This window comes from Hevea brasiliensis, chromosome 14 (genome assembly GCF_030052815.1).
Source record: "Hevea brasiliensis isolate MT/VB/25A 57/8 chromosome 14, ASM3005281v1, whole genome shotgun sequence".
In the NCBI taxonomy this organism is placed as follows: Eukaryota; Viridiplantae; Streptophyta; class Magnoliopsida; order Malpighiales; family Euphorbiaceae; genus Hevea; species Hevea brasiliensis.
The window spans coordinates 85211476-85230911 of NC_079506.1; the positions used below are offsets into that span (position 1 = coordinate 85211476).

General features: G+C 31.9%; 2 protein-coding genes across 2 annotated transcripts; both read right to left on the minus strand.

Moving 5' to 3' along the window:
* Positions 1 to 3157: 3157 nt before the first annotated feature.
* Positions 3158 to 6592, minus strand: LOC131173037 (receptor-like protein Cf-9). Its single transcript, XM_058134690.1, has 3 exons — positions 5708 to 6592; positions 4566 to 5629; positions 3158 to 4461 (listed from the first exon to the last, which is right to left on the minus strand). The coding sequence occupies exons 1-3, from the start codon at positions 6574 to 6576 to the stop codon at positions 3158 to 3160; spliced, it is 3237 nt and encodes a 1078-aa protein (XP_057990673.1). The 5' UTR covers positions 6577 to 6592.
* A 7318-nt stretch (positions 6593 to 13910) lies between these two features.
* Positions 13911 to 17456, minus strand: LOC131173038 (receptor-like protein 9DC3). Its single transcript, XM_058134691.1, has 3 exons — positions 15875 to 17456; positions 15330 to 15778; positions 13911 to 15214 (listed from the first exon to the last, which is right to left on the minus strand). The coding sequence occupies exons 1-3, from the start codon at positions 17437 to 17439 to the stop codon at positions 13911 to 13913; spliced, it is 3318 nt and encodes a 1105-aa protein (XP_057990674.1). The 5' UTR covers positions 17440 to 17456.
* Positions 17457 to 19436: the final 1980 nt, after the last annotated feature.

Here is a 19436-nt window from a genome sequence, read left to right on the forward strand (position 1 = left end):
TTGAAACGACACAACCCGTCAAGTGGGGTGTGGCGCAAAGAAACAGTGATTTAGGTTGCTAATTGCAGTGTGTTAAGCCATGAACTCTCTCTGGAGTCCTGGAAGACACATCCTACTAACTAAATCCTAATAATGAAGCATTCTCCAGCTGCGTCAAAATCCTAATAATGAATTTATTAGGTTATACAATGAAAATATTGGTTTGTAATCTCATATTATAATTAAAATATATATGTAAATGAGATTTAATTTATTTTATGTAATTATAAAAGACTTTCAAATTTCAAATATCTTAATTACAATTAAAATGTACCTACTTTTAAATAGAGGAGTATCTTCATCAGAAAAGAGCCATTACGACTGATTAATAGCATAATAAGGTTTTGTTGGTATGCCAAATTCTTTGGTGCATATAAATTAAAGTTAAACACATTTTCTGACTTTACTTTTCTCTGGTCGTTAGACATATCAATCAACATCTAAATTGAATGAAGGCTTAACTCTATTCTTCACCATATTCTACACCATTCTTTATGCATAAACCTTTATTTCCACAAGCATTTAATTGAATGGATTCTCAAGTTTGACTTTGCTTTACTTTGATTATTAGACATATTAATCCACTTCTAATTTGAATGATAACTTAACTCTATTCTTTACCATATTCTACACCATTCTTTAAGCATAACAAGTGGAATTTAATTCTATGACATTTATTTCCACAAGCATTTAATTAGATGGATTCTCAAGTCATTGCTAGCATTTTCCTTTTTTATAATTAATTTTGATTGAAACTTAAAACTTTACAGTTTTAGAGATGATTTTAGTACTACTAAGCTAAGCAGTACTTGTCCTTTTACAGGTGATAAACTGCCAATTAGTAATTAGGGAAAGTCGAATTCGATAACTTCTTATTCGTTACACCTTTAGGCATGGTAATTAGCTGATTTAGGTAATTAATGCAAATATGTATACATATGCTATAAAAATTACAAGTTTAGAGATTTTGATTTTAAGAATTTCGAGTAGTGGATTAATTTTATAGTTTATTTTCTTCTTTTATTTTTAGGAAATATTTTATTTTTGATTAATTATGAAACTTCGAAACTTTGTAAATTGTAATGTTCAAAGGTTTGTTATTCAAAATATTTAAATATTTTTATTATATAAAAGTATAAATTTTTTTTTTCATATTAATTTCGGTTAATTATGCTAAATTATTTCTAGAATAAAACTTTTATCCTCATTAGGAGGAATCCATCATGTATGAAGACAATCCTATAAAAAAAATAAATAAATATGAAGATAATCCTACTAGTATTTTTAATTAAGTATTAGTCTTCAGTAGTAAATGATTTTGACATAATTAAGTATTGCAGTACTACATGTCGCTTCTACTATTGCTTAAAGCTTTGGAATTGTATATGCAATGCAATCTTCACTTGTGCCAGAAGATACAAAGAAGATGTGTTTTCTTCTAGCTATTGGTGGATAAAAGGAATCTTACCTTGCCAGTTACCCCACGAAGGAGAAGAAATTAAATGTAATGGAAGAATTCTTCAATAGTTTCAGTTTTCATGAATTTCTCCAAAATGATTATGTTATTGGCCACACCAAATTTTTCATGTTTCAACTTTCACCTTCAAGTTCAGGCGTTACACGCGCAAAGGATAATCATGGGCTGGAATTTGGGCTTTTAATCCAAATGTTACTAATCACTAATTGGTAGTTTATTGATTAGTTTATTAATATGTCCTTAATAATATACATTGAAAAAAAATATCCATTAGTTCTAACAATAATTGGAAAGTATATAAGGAAAAAGTTAAACAAAATTTATTACCTTAACTTTATTAACTATATTTTCTTGAATTATGTAAAAATATAAGTAAGCCCATCTTTGTGGGACGAAGGGATTACAATTCAATTTTGTCAATTAAAGGAATTCAAAAAAATATTTTTATAAAATCTGTGTTTAAAATATATTTTAAAATGATAGAATTCTTTTGAGTTTTCTTAAAATAATAGGAGCAGGACGAGTAGGTAGGACAAGGTTTGTTTTCTCCTTTTCCGCACCTGCCTCATTAGGTATCAAGTGAAATGACCAAGGAGAAGGTAAAGTAGGAAGGGATTTCTTATTTTAATTCTTTAATTTTATAATAAATAAAAATATATGCTTGTAATATATTATCATAACCTACAAATATACCTGGCTATGATCAATGGCATCCCAAATCTTGAAGGGGACCCTGGATAGACCTGGTGTGTGACCTCGGTGATTTCATTCAACTGAATAGCGGTAAGTCAATTGCACTTAATTAGCTTGGTATAAGACAAATTTATTATCTTCATTTTTTTTTAGAAAATGAATAAAGAGAAAAACAAAAACACAAAGACTAACAAAGGACAACTTTCTGAAAGGTCACGCATGCTGCAACAAATAAAGAATTCTACTAAGAGCTCTTGCAACCACATCAATCCAGCTAGAAAAGAATGTGCATAATGTGCCAGTCAATCAGCACATAAGTTGGCCTCACGATATATATGCTGAAAATGTAACTACTGATCCCTGTTCAACAAACGGCAAATATGGTCCAAGATTGATATATTGTAGCTCAAATTGGGGGTTTCATTCAAAATAAAGGAATATACAGTCAGACTATAGCTCAACAACAACAAAATAGAAATTAAAATCTAACACAAGTTCCCAATCTTAGACATACAAAAACTTTCATTATTTTAAGAAAACTTCTATATGTAGAAAACAGAGACGAAGAGAGAAGCATAACAAGATAAATTTATACATGATAGAACAATTGTGCTAGATTTGCCCCCACATTCACATGTGCTATGCATCCAAGACCGTATCTTCATTTGGCCGCATCTTCTTACTTGTTCTTAATCTGCCTAACAAGGTAGAAAATTCATAAAGAAAAAAAAAGAATTGTAAGAAATTCATAGTAAATGTATAAAATCTTATAACAATAAGATCAAATATTGTGCTAATTAACAATAAGATAATTTATTTCCTAAAAAAACAATTTAAGTATATTTATATAAAAAGAGAAAAAAAAAAAGAAAGCTAATTAACCTGAGATTATATGCAAAGCAAGAAATATCACGAAATAGTACCTGTAAACACCAGTCACATTGAAGATTAATTGCTTAATCTTTTTAGCCTTCGACGCCCTTCACCTTCAACCATCCTCACAAACCATATAGGTTTTCTTGTTTTAAACACAACATATCCCATTACAACACCAAATATTACTCCACATCCATACCCTGCCAATACAGCTTTCCATCCAAATCCATTTTTAGACTTGGAATCAATTTCTTTTGATGATGTTGGTTGTTGCCTCTCCCCATTGTCACATTTTTCTAGCGGAAATCCACACAATCCCAAATTCCCTTCATATGAAGTGTTATCAAATGTGTTGAACTGCTTTCCTTCGGGTATAGGTCCTTCAAGTTGATTATGTGAAACCCGGAACACTTCCAAAAATGTCAAATATGTCAATTGCATTGGAATCCTTCCAACAAGAAGATTTGAAGAGAGGTCTAATGATTCCAAATTGCTCAAATTCCCCAATGATGGTTGAATATTGCCTGTGAGTTGATTGTGAGACAAGTTGAGCAACTTAAGTGATTTAAGTTTTCCAATTGACTGTGGGATCTCCCCTGTGAATTTATTGCCCGACAAATCAATGGATGTAAGAAGTGTGTGGATTTTCACCAACTCAATCTCTAAGCCTTTGAGTGTCAGACTCACAGAATAATCATAAGAAGGATGATTTGGCGCCCCCATGTATTTCATATTCAAATCAAAGATCATCATTGCCTTTAAATTGTTGAAATACTCCGCAGGTAGAGGTCCGCTAAACAAGTTGTTGGAGAGGTAAAAAATTCGTAGCTTTGAGAATGAATAATTGGTAGAGGTCCCTTTCACCAAACCATGAAATTTATTGGATTTTAGAATTCGAATTTGTAGCTTCGAAAGTGTTGCCAGAAAATGGGGGAATGTGTCATCTATATTATTGTTTCCAAGATCTAAAATTTCCAAATTTATACAATTGCAGATGGAAGGTGGAATTTTCCCTTGCAATTGGTTACCATTAAAGTTCAAATATCTCAAGTTGCTGCCTACTGAAAACGTTTCAAGGATGGTTCCATGGAATTTGTTCATGCCCAAGTGCAATACTGAAAGATTGTTGCTGAAATTTCCCAAACATTGTGGCATGGAGCCGTTCAAACTATTGTTTGACAGGTCAAGAATTTGAAGAGAATTTAACTCGCAAAATGCAGAAGAGACTTCTCCTATCAATTTGTTGGATGAAAGAATAAGAACACTCAAGTTCACAAGTTTGAAAATTGAACTTGGAATTCGGCCATGTAACAAGTTGTTGGATAAATCGAGGTATACTAAACTTGAAAGCCTGCTTCCTTGGAAAGTGATGGGACCTGTAAAATTGTTTGAAGTTTGTAAAATAATTAGGAATTTGACCACTGAGATTGTTGTTTTGGAGTTCCAAAATTTGATACTGTAAATGAGGAGGGAAACTCACCATTAAAATTGTTATAGGAGAGGTCCAATGAAGAGAGTTCTTTAAGGCTTCCAAGTGAGGATGGAATTTGACCACTGAGATTGTTGTTGTTGAGCCACAAAATATCAAGCTGTTTAAGGTTTTCAAAGGAGGAGGGAATCTCACCATTAAAATTGTTACAGGAGAGGTCCAATGAAGAGAGTTCTTTAAGGCTTCCAAGTGAGGATGGGATTTTACCACTGAGATTGTTGTTGTAAAGGTTCAAAGTACCAAGCTGTTTAAGGTTTCCAAATGAGGAGGGAATCTCACCACTAAAATTGTTATAAGAGAGGTCCAATGAATAGAGTTCCCCAAGGTTTCCAAATGAGGAGGGAATCTCACCATTAAAATTGTTATAAGAGAGGTCCAATGAATAGAGTTCCTCAAGGCTTCCAAGTGAGGATGGAATTTGACCACTGAGATTGTTGTTGTAAAGGTCCAAAGTTTCAAGCTGTTTAAGGTTTCCAAATGAGGAGGGAATCTCACCATGAAAATTTTTATAGGAGAGGTCCAATGAATAGAGTTCCTCAAGGCTTCCAAGTGAGGATGGAATTTGACCACTGAGATTGTTGATGCGGAGGTCCAAAGTTTCAAGCTGTTTAAGGCTTACAAATGAGGAGGGAATCTCACCATTAAAATTGTTATAGGAGAGGTCCAATGAATAGAGTTCCCCAAGGTTTCCAAGTGAGGATGGAATTTGACCACTGAGATTGTTGTTGTAAAGGTTCAAAGTATAAAGCTGTTTAAGGTTTCCAAATGAGGAGGGAATCTCACCATGAAAATTGTTATAGGAGAGGTCCAATGAATAGAGTTCCTCAAGGCTTCCAAGTGAGGATGGAATTTGACCACTGAGATTGTTGACGCGGAGGTCCAAAGTTTCAAGCTGTTTAAGGCTTACAAATGAGGAGGGAATCTCACCACTAAAATTGTTGTAAGAGAGGTCCAATAAAAGGAGTTGTTTAAGGCTTCCAAGTGAGGATGGAATTTGACCGCTGAGATTATTATGAGAGATGTCCAAGTTAATGAGTTGAGTCAAGTTACCAAACAATTCCAAAGTTGAACCTCCAAAGTTGCAGGCACGAAGTTCCAGTGTTTCCAAGGACTTTAAATTACTAATGAAGTCATGGTCTAAATATATTGGAATTTTTGTCCCAGAAAGAGACAAGGAACGGAAGGAGTTTTTCCAATTATGCCTAGGTAGGGAACCAGTGAGATCTTCATTGCCCGATAAATCGAGCAATTGGAGTTTTGGTCGTCGAATTATGTTGTCTGGGAATTTCCCTTGCAATTCACAAGAGGAGAGTGCAAGTGATGATATAGAAGAAGACAAATTCATCAAGGAACTAGTTGCAACCGACGACAGGTTTAGATCACTTAGGTCCAATTCCTGTAACTGGGTTAGGTTTTGAACAATCTCGTTAAAAACAGTGGCTTTGAGTATCAAATCATAATTCCTTGAAAGATCAAGAGATACCAAACCAGCAAGATAAGAAATTTCAAGTGGAATTTGGCCCTCAAAAACAGAGTAATTTAGGTTAAGATATGTTAAATTCAAAAATTGGCCGAACTGAGGTACAATTTGAGAGTTGTTGAAATCATTGTTAGAGAGGTCAAGCTTTTGGAGATGAGGAAGGAAGAAAAGAGTATTATTAGAATGGATGGTACCATAGAGCAAACTAGAAGAAAGGTTAAGGCCAATTACGTTACCCGTTTCTATGTCGCAAGTGACCCCATCCCACAAGCAGCAATCTGTGCCCTTTTTCCAAGACTCAGTTTTGGGATAAGGCCTGGGGTAAGGGAAATCCCAGGGAGAGGCATTACTTCTAATGGAAAAGGTTTTCTTGAATTGGAGCAAGGCAAGACTCTGGTCATGTTGACACGGCATGGCTGGAGAGGAGGAATTGAAAGAAAAAGGTAAAGAAGAAGCAGCTCGGAAATGCAAGTGAAACAAAAGGAAGCAGAGAAAGTGAGCAAGCCATAGTAGACTAGCCATTCTCCTGAAGTGGAAAGCTAAAGTTGAAAAGTTGAGTTACTAAAAAATCAGTGTAAGCATTTGGTATTTATATTCCGAATGAAAGAATTTTGGAGTTTGGAGGGAGTTTCCTAAAGTCTGCAGGGCGTGATGACTGAAGACCAAATAAAGAAGCAGATAAATGACTCGCTCTTCTTTTACTTTTCATTCTTCAACACTTATAATTGTGTTGGACTCTACACTAACAAAAAATATTTATTATTTTAAAAAAAAATTTCTTAACTCCTATAGTAGGAGACGTAACTGAATTTGCATTGCTCAAGAGTCCACACAAGTTTAAATAATAACAGTAGTAATCTAATATACATTATAATGCTAAAATTGAGAAATCATAGTTATAATTAAATGCCAAGTGGTTTAATATGGCATTAAAATTAGTAAATTAACTTTAATTAAAGGAATTGGGAATTAGGAAAATATTGTTAGGAAAAAATAAATTATTATTATTTTATAAAATTCATTCTCCTTTTACCTTTTCTTGTTTCTTAGTTGTATAGTTATTTTATGATTTGTTTGGATTGAGAGAAATGGAGAGAAGGGAAAAAAAAATGATTTCTTCAATTCTTCTTGTTTAGACATTAAGTAGGATACAGAAAGAAGGAGAATAGAAATAAAATTTCATCTCTCAAATCCTTTTAATTAATTAATACAAAATATTTTCCTTCAAATTGGAGTGAAATAGAAGAAAATGTAGGAATACGAAAATGTTATTCATATTAAATTTTCTTTCTTTTTTTTTTCTCTTCATTTTACCTATTAACTTCCTCTTTATTTCGCTGCACAATTAAGGATACAACAAAGGGTCAGATACCAAATATAGATTTTGAAAGTTTAAAATATCCTCTTCCAGGTGCTTCAATTTCTTCTACATCCCTTTTTGACACTCTCCTTCCTTCATTCACTCATTCACAATCAAGGATTGACTAAGCTAAATATGAATTTGCTATGAGAAAAAAAAAAAAAATCTGCATTCTTCAGCCACCAGTCTTGCTCTTCCAAATGTGAAGGAGCCTTTACATCAAGAAATAGTGTGATCAGTTTCAATCCAAGCATAGGCGTCAATGCCAAGGCAGGGAGTTAATGACCTTAACTAGTTCACTGTTCAAAGTCTAATGGTGCAATTGCTATCTCAATCCAAGCTTCAAGTCACGTCAAGATGACTTATAACCATCAATATGTTTGGAGTATCAATTTCCGTAGGGTTCACAAAAATAACCTTAAGTACACAAATATATGGTACTAATCAACTGCTTCAATGAAGACAACTGTGGCCGTGATGACAAAGGCATGGATTTTAATGGCTAAACACTCCGTTTTCTCTTGTCCATTTTGCAGAGATAAAGCCTGTGACTTGACTTGTCATTTTCAATCAATTCATCTCTCTTCCTAATCCATTGAAGACTTGTAATTAGGGGCGTTTCGGAATAGAGGCGCTAAGACAATGATTAATAATATAATATATAAGTCTTTGTTCATATGTGACAATAGTATCTCAAATTCTTTGGTGAGTATAAATTAAAGTTAAACACATTTTCTGATTTTGCTTTTTCTTTGATTGTTAGACATATCAATCAATTTATAAATTGAATGATGAATTCTTCTTCTTCATTATATTCTACACCATTCTTTACGTATAACGAGTGAAATTTAATTTCTATGACATTTAGTTTAACAAGCATTTAATTAGATGGATTCTCAAGCCTGATTTTGCTTTTCTTTGATTATTAGACATATCAATCAATTTCTAATTTGAATGATGACTTAACTTTATTCTTCACTATATTCAGCACCATTTTTTTACGCATAACAAGTGAAATTTAATTTCTATGACATTTATTTCCATAAGCATTTAATTAGATGGATTCTCAAGTCATTACTAGCATTTTTTTTTGGCAATTGATTTTGATAGAAACTTAAAACTTCACAGTTTTGGAGATAATTTTAGTACTATTAAGCTTAGCATAAAATAATGATAAATTAAAAACTCAAGTATATATTTTTTTTCATTCATAAATTATGATATTTATGAAAAATATCCCTTGGACCAATTGAAGTGAGATCTTGACAAAGTTGCTGAAAGAGAAAATGTCCTCACCTTCCAACTAACGTTGAGCTAAGTTCAAGTGTTCCATGATGCAAAATAGCTCCTAACCGGTTAATGTAGCATGTCACAAGGTAGTGATTAGGCTTTTTTTTTTTTTTTTTTAATTATTCATAGGAGCTCTAAAGATTGTATAATATTTGGTTGATTAGAAAACAGAAGATAGTCCTTTCTATTAAATAACTTTCACCATATAGGTGATAACTCACAGTTAGTAATTAGGGAACGTCAAATTCGAAAACTTCTTATTCCCTACACCTTTAGGTATAGTAATTAGCTGATTTAGGTAATCAATGCAAATATGTATGCATATGCTATAACAATTTCAAGTTTAGAGATTTTGATTTTAAGAATTTCGAGTAGTGGATTAAATTTTTAGTTTATTTTCTTTTTTTTTTTATTTTTTAGTGTATATTTTATTTTTGATTAATTATGAAACTTCGAAATTTTGTAAATTGTAATGTTCAAAAGTTCGTTATTTAAAATATTTAAATAGTTTTATTATATAAAAGTATAAATTTTTTTCATATCAATTTCAGTTTATTGTTGTTAGAATAATGCTTTTGGACTGCACGTAACCTTGTTTTACTAATTCAAAATTTGAATATTTCCTTGTCAATAATTAATTCCTATTCTTTAGGAAACTGTTAGTCTTACTTGAGATTTTGTGGATCACGTAATCAGCTGCTAGGACTTAGAATTTTTATTGAATTTCTGTTATTCCAAGTTCTATATATGTAAGCTTGGTGAATCAAATAAAATATATCTTCTGCTGTTATATTCTATTATTCTCTTCCATATATACCAACAATTGTCTTAAATTATCACTAGAATAAAACTTTTATCCTCATTAGGAGGAATCCATCAATGTATGAAGACAATCCTATATGAAGACAATGTATGGCAGCTATAATTGCTATCTCAATCCAAGCTCCAAAGGAGGTTTCACTCAAGAAGACTACTTCTAACCACCAATGCATATAATGTTTGGGAGTATCACTTCAAGCCAAAACAATAAGAAGTATATAAATACATAATAATAGTTGGCTGCTTCTATGAAAATAAGTATGGCTTTGAAGACCAAGTCATGAATTTTAATGCCTTCAACACTCTATTTTCCCTTATCCATTTTCTAAAGATTAAAGCAGTGACTTGACTTGTCATTTTCAATTATAAAATTTTAATAAAAAATTTTAAGAAATTCATTGACACACCTACCTATTAAGCCAAATTTGCATACCATTTCTTGGGGTTGGTTGGTTTGGGTTGAAAACTACACCACCCATCAAGTGGCGGGGAAAAAAACAGTGATCTAGATTGCTAATGCTATACTAACTATTAATTATTTCTGTCTGAAAAAAAAAAAATAATGAAGCTGCAGTAGAGTCGAAATCCCAATTGATAAAGAATTATGAAACTTCAGTGCCTTCGAGTCGAAATCCTAATTGATAGAGAATTAAGAAACTTCAGTGCCTTCGCGCTTAAGCTTAAGGAAGTTTAGTTTGGCTCAGTTAAATTTGCAAATAGAGTGAAAATGGTGAAATAGATTCATTCCTGTGCCAAGCCACAGGCAAAGTGCACAAACTCCTTACCGCCTAGTAACTTCGTTGAATTTATTAGGTTATACAATAAAATATTGGCTTGTAATATATATATATATATATATTTTATATAATAATAAATGACATTCAAATTTTAAATATCTTAATTAAAATTAAAATATATTTACTTCTAATCAGAGGAGATCTCCTTCAGAATAGAGCCCCAAGGTTGTGATTAATAACATAATAAGCCTTCATTGGTATGTGGCAATGGTAGATTAAATTCTATTTTTTTATCATATTCTGCACCGTTCTTTACGCCAAACAAGTGAAATTTAATTTCTATGACCTTTATTTCCACAAGCATTTAGTTGGATGGACTAACAAGTGGAATTTAATTTTTATGACCTTTATTTCTACAAGCATTTAATTGGATGGACTCTCAAGTTTGACTTCGCTTTTCTTTGATCGTTAGACATATCAATCCACTTCTAATTTGAATGATGACTTAAGTCTTTTATTCACCATATTCTACACCATTCTTTAGGCCAAACAAGTGGAATTTAATTTTTATGACATTTATTTTCACAAGTATATAATTAGATGGATTCTCAAGTTTGACTTGGTTTTTCTTTGATTACTAGACAATATCAATCAATTTCTAATATGAATGATGACTTAACTCTATTCTTCTCCATATTCTACACCATTTTTTAAGCATGACAAGTGAAATGACATTTATTTCCACAAGTATATAATTAGATGGATTCTCAAGTTTGACTTGGTTTTTCTTTGATTACTAGACAATATCAATCAATTTCTAATTTGAATGATGACTTAACTCTATTCTTCTCCATATTCTACACCATTTTTTAAGCATAACAAGTGAAATGACATTTATTTCCACAAGCATTTTATTAGATGGATTCTCAAGTCACTACTATAGCATTTTTCTTTTTTATAATTAATTTTCATTGAAACTTAAAACTTCATAGTTTAAGTTTAAGAGATGACTTTATTACTATTAAGCTAAGCATTACTTGTTTTTTTAATTATAAATGTTGACATCACTAACACATTAAAAAAAAGAAAGAAAGAAAATTATTCTTCTCCAATGTAAAGAGAAGCACAATACCATTAATGTCGTTCAAGGTTCACTGCTAAATAGATTATTCTATCAGTTATTTTAAATGTTATTGTACATAATATTTCTGGATTTATTTAAATATATAGTTAAATCCTTGAATTTTTTTTTATAAGCATACATATCATTAACCAAAAGTCAGGAAAAACATAGCATACCTCGCTCATTTAAATGTGCAATTTCTAACTTTAGTATTTTAATTAATCAAAACGGATTTCACATAATCATAACATTTTACTCCATATAGATATCACCCCATAATTTGTAGGTTTATATATCATTAATTCTGTAATTTTGAAGACATTATATTAGAGCACTTAATTTTCTCAATTAATTAAAAAAAATGATAAATGAATAAATTGCGATATATATGAAAGATATCCCTTGGACCAACTGAAGTGAGATCTTGACAAAGTTGCTGAAAGAGAAAATGTCCTCACCAACCGACTAACATTGAGCTAAAGTTCAAGTGTTCCATGACGCAAAATAGATCCTAACCAGTTAATGTAACATGTCACAAGGTAGTGACTATGTTTTTTTTTTTTTTTTTTAAATTTAATTTAATTATTCATAGGAGGTCTGAAGACTATATAATATTTGGTGGATCACAAGCAAGAGATAGCCCGTTCTATTAAATAACTTTCACCTAACGGGTGATAAACTCACAATTTGCATAATTAGGGAAAGTCTCGAGAACATCTTATTCCTTATACCCTTAAACAATTTAGGTAATTGATGCAAATATGTGTACATATGCTTTAACAATTTTAAGTTTAGAGATCTTGATTTTATGAAATTCAAGTACTGGATTAGTTTTATAGTCAATTTTTTTTTTAATTTTTATGAAATATTTTATTTGTGATTAATTGTGAAACTTCGAAATTTTTTAAATTGTAATGTTTAAAATGTTTTTTTATTTTTATTTTAAATATTTAAAGATTTTAAATTTTTTCATATGAATTTCGGTTAATTATGTTATATTGATCTCTAGATTAAAACTTTTATCCACAATAGGAGGAATCCATCAATGCATAAAGACAATTCTATAAAAAAAAATAAAAATAAAAATAAAGACAAACTTCACTTGTGCCAGAATAATCATAGGCTGAAATTTGGGCTTTTATTCCAAATTTGTGTTTAAAATATATTTTAAAATGATAGAATTCTTTTGAATTTTCTTACAATAATAGGAGCACGACGAGTAGGTAGGACAAGGTTAGTTTTCTCCTTTTTTCCATCCCTGCCTCATTAGGTATCAAGGAGGAGGACCCAAATGAAAATGGCCAAGGAGAAGGTAAAGCAGGAAGGGATTTCTCTTCATTATTCTTTAATTTTATAATAAATAAAAATATATACTTAAAATATTTTATCATAACGTGCAAATATACATCATATGAACACAAAAATTAAGGTGGATCGAAGTGGAGATGGAGGCGGGAAGCCTTAATCTCATCCTTGCCCCATTACCATTAATGGAGTGGAATTTCTTTTTGATTGGGCTGCTCACGTACTCACATTAGACCCATCCATATGGGCGCAAATTGGGAGAGCCATGGTTATGATCAATGGGATCCCAAATCTTGAAGGGGGCCTTGGATAGACCTTTTTAAATATGGTGTGTGACCTCGGTGATTTCATTCAACTGAATGGCAATAAGTCAATTGCACTTAATTAGCTTGGTTAGGTTTGGTATAAGACAAAATTTATTATCTTCATTTTTTCAGAAAAGGAATAGAGAGAAAAACAAAATAAAGTCATGCATGCTGCAACAATTAAAGAACCTACTCAGAGCCTCTTGCAACCGCATCAATCCAGCTAGAAAAGAATGGGCATAAAGTGCCAGTCAATCAGCACATAAGTTGGCCTCACGATAAATATGCTGAAAATGGACCTACCGATCCTTGTTCAACAAATGGCAAATATAGTACAAGATTGATATATTGTAGGTCAAATTGCATTCGAAATAAAGGAATATACAGTCAGAATATAGCTCAAGAATAACAAAATAGAAATTAAAATCTAACACAAGTTCCCAATCTTAGACATACAAAAACTTTCATTATTTTAAGAAAACTTATATATATGTAGAAAACAGAGACAAAGAGCGAAGCATAACAAGATAAATTTTTACATGATAGAACAATTGTGCTAGATTTGCCCCCACATTCACATGTGCTATGCATCTAACACTGTATCTTCATTTGGCCGCATCTTCTTAGTTATTCTTCACCTACCTAACAAGGTAGAAAATTCAAAAAAAAAAAAAAAAAGAATTGTAAGAAATTCATGGTAAATGGATAAAATCTTATAACAAGAAGATCAAATATTATGCTAATTAACAATAAGAATAATTTATTTCCTAAAAAAACAATTTATGCATATTTATATAAAAAGAGATAAAAAAAAAAAAGGAAAGAAAGCTAATTAACCTGAAATTGTATGCAGAGCAAGAAATATCACGAAATATTACCTGCAAACACCAGTCACATTGAAAGTTTCCCTTTGAAGATTAATTGCTAAATCTTTTTGGCTTTCGATGCCCTTCACCTTCAACCATCCTCACAAACCATGTAGGTTTTCTTGTTTTAAACACAACATATCCCATTACAACACCAAATATTACTCCACATCCATACCCTGCCAATACAGCTTTCCATCCAAATCCATTTTTAGACTTGGAATCATCTTCCTTTGATGTTGTTGGTTTTTTCCTCTCCCCATTGTCACATTTTTCTAGTGGAAGTCCACACAATCTCAAATTTCCTTCATATGAAGTGCTATCAAATGTATTGAACTGCTTTCCTTCAGGTATAGGTCCTTCAAGTTGATTATGTGAAACCCGAAACACTTCCAAAAATGTCAAATATGTCAATTGCATTGGAATCCTTCCAACAAGAAGATTTGAAGAGAGGTCTAATGATTCCAAATTTCTCAAATTCCCCAATGATGGTTGAATATTGCCTGTGAGTTGATTGTGAGATAAGTTGAGCAACTTAAGTGATTTAAGTTTTCCAATTGACTGTGGGATTTCCCCTGTGAATTTATTGCCCGACAAATCAATGGATGTAAGAAGTGTTTGGATTTTCACCAACTCAATCTCTAAGCCTTTGAGTGTCAGACTCACAGAATAATCATAAGAAGAATCATTTGGCGCCCCCATGTATTTCATATTCAAATCAAAGATCATCATTGCCTTGAAATTGTTGAAATACTCCGCAGGTAGAGGTCCGCTAAACATGTTGTTGGAGAGGTCAAAAATTCGTAGCTTTGGGAATGAATAATTGGCAGAGGTCCCTTTCACCAAACCATGAAATTTATTGGATTTTAGAATTAGAATTTGTAGCTTCGAAAGTGTTTCCAGAAAATGGGGGAATGTGTCATCTATATTATTGTTTCCAAGATCTAAAATTTCCAAATTTATACAATTGGAGATGGAAGGTGGGATTCTCCCTTGCAATTGGTTACCATTGATGTTCAAATATCTCAAGTTGCTGCCTACTGAAAACGTTTCAAGGATGGTTCCATGGAATTTGTTCATGCCCAAGTGCAATACTGAAAGATTGTTGCTGAAATTTCCCAAACATTGTGGCATGGAGCCGTTCAAACTATTGTTTGACAGGTCAAGAATTTCAAGAGAATTTAACTCGCAAACTGCAGAAGAGACTTCTCCTATCAATTTGTTGGATGAAAGAATAAGAACACTCAAGTACACAAGTTTGAAAATTGAACTTGGAATTCGGCCATGTAACAAGTTGTTGGATAAATCGAGGTACACAAAACTTGAGAGCCTGCTTCCTTGGAAAGTGATGGGACCTGTAAAATTGTTTGAAGTTTGTAAAATAATTAGGAATTTGACCACTGAGATTGTTGTTTTAGAGGTCCAAAATTTGAAGTTCTTTAAGGTTTTCAAATGAGGAAGGAAACTCACCTTTAAAATTGTTATAGGAGAGATCCAATGATAAGACGACTTTAAGCCTCGTAAGTGAGGATGAAATTTGACCACTGAGATTGTTGTTGCTGAGGTCCAAAATTAGAAGATGTTTAAGGTTTTCAAATGAGGAGGGAATCTCACCATTAAAATTGTTATAGGAGAGATCCAATTTAAAGAGTTCCTCAAGGTTTCCAAGTGAGGATGAAATTTGACCACTGAAATTGTTGTTGCCGAGGTCCAAAAGTAGATAATGTTTAAGGTTTTCAAATGAGGAGGGAATTTGACTACTGAGACTGTTGTTGCGGAGGCGCAAATTATGAAGCTGTTTAAGGTTTCCAAATGAGGAGGGAATCTCACCATTAAATTTGTTGTCGGAGAGGACCAATGAAGTGAGTTCCTTAAGGCTTCCAAGTGAGGATGAAATTTGACCACTGAGATTGCTGTTGCTGAGGTCCAAAAATAGAAGATGTTTAAGGTTTTCAAATGAGGAGGGAATCTCACCATTAAATTTGTTGTAGGAGAGGACCAATGAAGTGAGTTACTTAAGGCTTCCAAGTGAGGATGGAATTTGACCACTGAGACTGTTGTTGCGGAGGCTCAAAGTATGAAGCTGTTTAAGGTTTCCAAATGAGGAGGGAATCTCACCATTAAATTTGTTGTGGGTGAGGACCAATGAAACCAATTTGGATAGATGACTGATATCTGGGAATTTCCCATGCAATTGGCTTCTGCTTAGTTTAAGAGACGTCAAAGAAGAGGACAAATTCATCAAGGAACTAGGTGCAACCAAAGACATGTTTACACCACTCAAGTCCAATTCTTGCAACTGGGTTAGGTTTTGAACAAGCTTTTTAAAATAAGTGCTTTCTTGTATCAAATCATAGTTACCATAAAGATCAAGTGAAACCAGTACAGATAGATGACTGATATCTGGGAATTTGCCATGCAATTGGCTTCTGCTTATTTTAAGAGACGTCAAAGAAGAAGACAAATTCATTAAGGAACTAAGTGCAACCAAAGACATGTTTACACCACTCAAGTCCAATTCTTGTAACTGGGTTGGGTTTTGAGCAAGCTTTTTAAAATAAGTGCTTTCTTGTATCAAATCATAGTTATCAGAAAGATCAAGTGAAACCAGTACAGATAGATGACTGATATCTGGGAATTTGCCATGCAATTGGCTTCTGCTTATTTTAAGAGACGTCAAAGAAGAAGACAAATTCATCAAGGAACTAAGTGCAACCAAAGACATGTTTACACCACTCAAGTCCAATTCTTGTAACTGGGTTAGGTTTTGAGCAAGCTTTTTAAAATAAGTGCTTTCTTGTATCAAATCATAGTTATCAGAAAGATCAAGTGAAATCAGTACAGATAGATGACTGATATCTGGGAATTTGCCTTCCAATGAACAAGAATGGAGATTGAGAGATGTCAAAGAAAAAGACAAATTCATCAAGGAACTAGGTGCAACCAAAGACATGTTTACTTCACTCAAGTCTAAATCCCGTAACTGGGATAAGTTATGAACAAGCTCATTAAAAGTAGTGGCTTCAAGTGTTAAATAATTGTTCCTAGAAAGATCAAGCGAAACCAAACCAGACAGATAAGAAATTTCTAGTGGAATTCGGCCCTCAAAAACAGAGTAGTTTAGGTTAAGATATGATAAATTCAAAAACTGGCCAAACTGAGGTACAATTTGAGAGCGGTTGAAATCATTGTTAGAAAGGTCAAGCTTTTGGAGATGAGGAAGGAAGAAAAGAGTATTATTAGAATGGATGGTACCATAGAGCAAGCTAGAAGAAAGGTTAAGGCCAATTACATTACCCGTTTCTATGTCGCAAGTGACCCCATCCCACCAGCAGCAATCCGTGCCCTCTTTCCAAGACTCAGTCTTTGGATAAGGCTTGGGGTAAGGGAAATCCCAGGAAGAGGCATCACTTGTGATGGAAAAGGTTTTCTTGAATTGGAGCAAGGCAAGACTCTGGTCATGCTGGCACAGCATGGCAGCAGAGGAGGAATTAAAAGAAAAAGATAGAGAAGAAGCTTGAAAATGCAAGTGAAACAAAAAGAAGCACAGAACGTGAGCAAGCCACAGTAGACTAGCCATTCTCTTGAAGTGGAAAGCAAAAGTTGAAAAGTTTGAGTTATTAAAAAATCAGTGTAACCATTTGGAATTTATAATCCGAATGGAGAGAGGAAAAATAATTTCTATATAATGAGTTATTGGTTTGCAATTCTGTAGGACGTGAAGACCGAAGACCAAAGAAGCAGACAAACACTCTTCTTTTACCATTTTTTTTAATGGAACTTTTTTTTTCTTTCTTCAAAGATTATAATAGAGTTAGACCTTACACTAACAAAAAAGATATTAGATTTTTATACTCTAGATTAGTTTAAACAACAAGACTACTTCAAATTACAGCCTTTTTACTTTGATCTTAATTGAATATCAGATGCTCTAATATCACAGCTTTGCATAGTTTATTATTATTAGCTAATATTTTTTTTGTTATATATTAATTTTTAAAACATTAACAAAAAAGGTTTTCTCAACTCCTCTATGAGGAGATATACAACTTAATTTGCATTACAGTGCACATGTGGTTATATATATATATATATATATATATATATATATATATATATATATATAATTAAATGCCTGTACTAGTAGTTTAATATGATCTTAAAATTAGTAAATTAGCTATAATTAAGGAAATCGGAAATCTAAAAAATATTATTTATTAACACGATATTAAACATCCGATCCTATATCATTAAAAATAAATAAATTAGTACATAATTATGTTAGATATCAAATACCTAGCATCTTCATCCTTTTACAGGGTGCTTTGATTTCTCCTAGACACTCAATTTCTTTCTTTTTTATACTCTCCTCTCTCACTTTCTTCATTTTAAGATTGATATTTTACATTCTCTCTTTCTTCCTCTCCAAAATTGAGACAATAAACACATAAAACATAAAATTAAAGAAATTTTGTATGGTGTAACTTAGTTAATATATTTGTACTTGTTTTTATATTTCTCTAATATATATATATATATATATATATATATATATATATATATTTCCAATTTATCATAGAAGTGAATTATTTCCATTTATGTATTTATTCAACAACACTTATAACTACTAATGAATATAATTTTTAGGAGTATCACTTACTAAAGGATTCACAAAAATAGTAATACATTATAAAAGTCGCTTCTATCAAGACAAATATGACTACGAGGACGAAGGCATGGGTTTTAAAGGCTTCAACACTCTATTTTCTCTTGTCCATTTTCTCGAGATAAAGACTTGTCATTTTCAATTATAAAATAATGAAGGTTTAATTAGCAGAGTCGAAATCCTAATTGATAAAGAATAATGAAGCTCCTTACCCACTAGATTAACTTCATTCAATTTATTAGGTTATGCAATGAAAATATTGGTTTGTAATCTCAAATTATATATATATATATATATATATATATATATATATATATATATATATATATATATATATAATGATAAAAGACATTCAAATTTTAAATATCTTAATTACAATTAAAATATACGTACTTTTAATTTGAGGAGTATCTCCATCAGAATAGAGCTACTAAGACTCTGATTAATAACATAATAAGTCTTTATTCACATGTGGCAATGGTAGACCAAATTCTTTGGTGCATGTGAATTGAAGTTAAACACATTTTCTGGCTTTGCTTTTCTTTGATTATTAGACATATCAATCAACTTCTAATTTGTATGATGACTCAACTCTATTCTTCATCATATTTTACACCATTCTTTATGCATAACAAGTGAAATTTAATTTTCGTAACCTTTGTTTCCACAAGCATTTAATTGGATGGATTCTCAAGTTTGACTTCGCTTTACTTTGATTGTTAGACATATCAATTCGCTTCTAATTTGAATGATGACTTATGTCTAGTCTTCATCATATTTTGCACCATTCTTTAGGCAAAACAACTAGAAATTAATTTTTATGGCATTTATTTCCACAAGCATATAATTAGATAGATTCTCAACTTTGACTTAGTTTTTCTTTGATTATTAGACATATCAATCAATTTCTA

Excerpts from the sequence above, each read along its gene's own strand:
- LOC131173037 (XM_058134690.1), bottom strand. The coding sequence starts at position 6,576 with ATGGCTAGTCTACTATGGCTTGCTCACTTTCTCTGCTTCCTTTTGTTT. Across the intron at positions 5,630-5,707 it reads ATTCCAATATATTTAGACCA|GTTTGGTAACTTGACTCAAC; the intron begins TGACTTCATTAG and ends AACTTTGGAATT. Across the intron at positions 4,462-4,565 it reads CTCCTATAACAATTTTAATG|GTCCCATCACTTTCCAAGGA; the intron begins GTGAGTTTCCCT and ends ACAATTTTACAG.
- LOC131173038 (XM_058134691.1), bottom strand. The coding sequence starts at position 17,439 with ATGGCTAGTCTACTGTGGCTTGCTCACGTTCTGTGCTTCTTTTTGTTT. Across the intron at positions 15,779-15,874 it reads TCCTCACTTGGAAGCCTTAA|CAACAGCAATCTCAGTGGTC; the intron begins GTAACTCACTTC and ends TTTGGACCTCAG. Across the intron at positions 15,215-15,329 it reads CTCCTATAACAATTTTAAAG|GTCCCATCACTTTCCAAGGA; the intron begins GTGAGTTTCCTT and ends ACAATTTTACAG.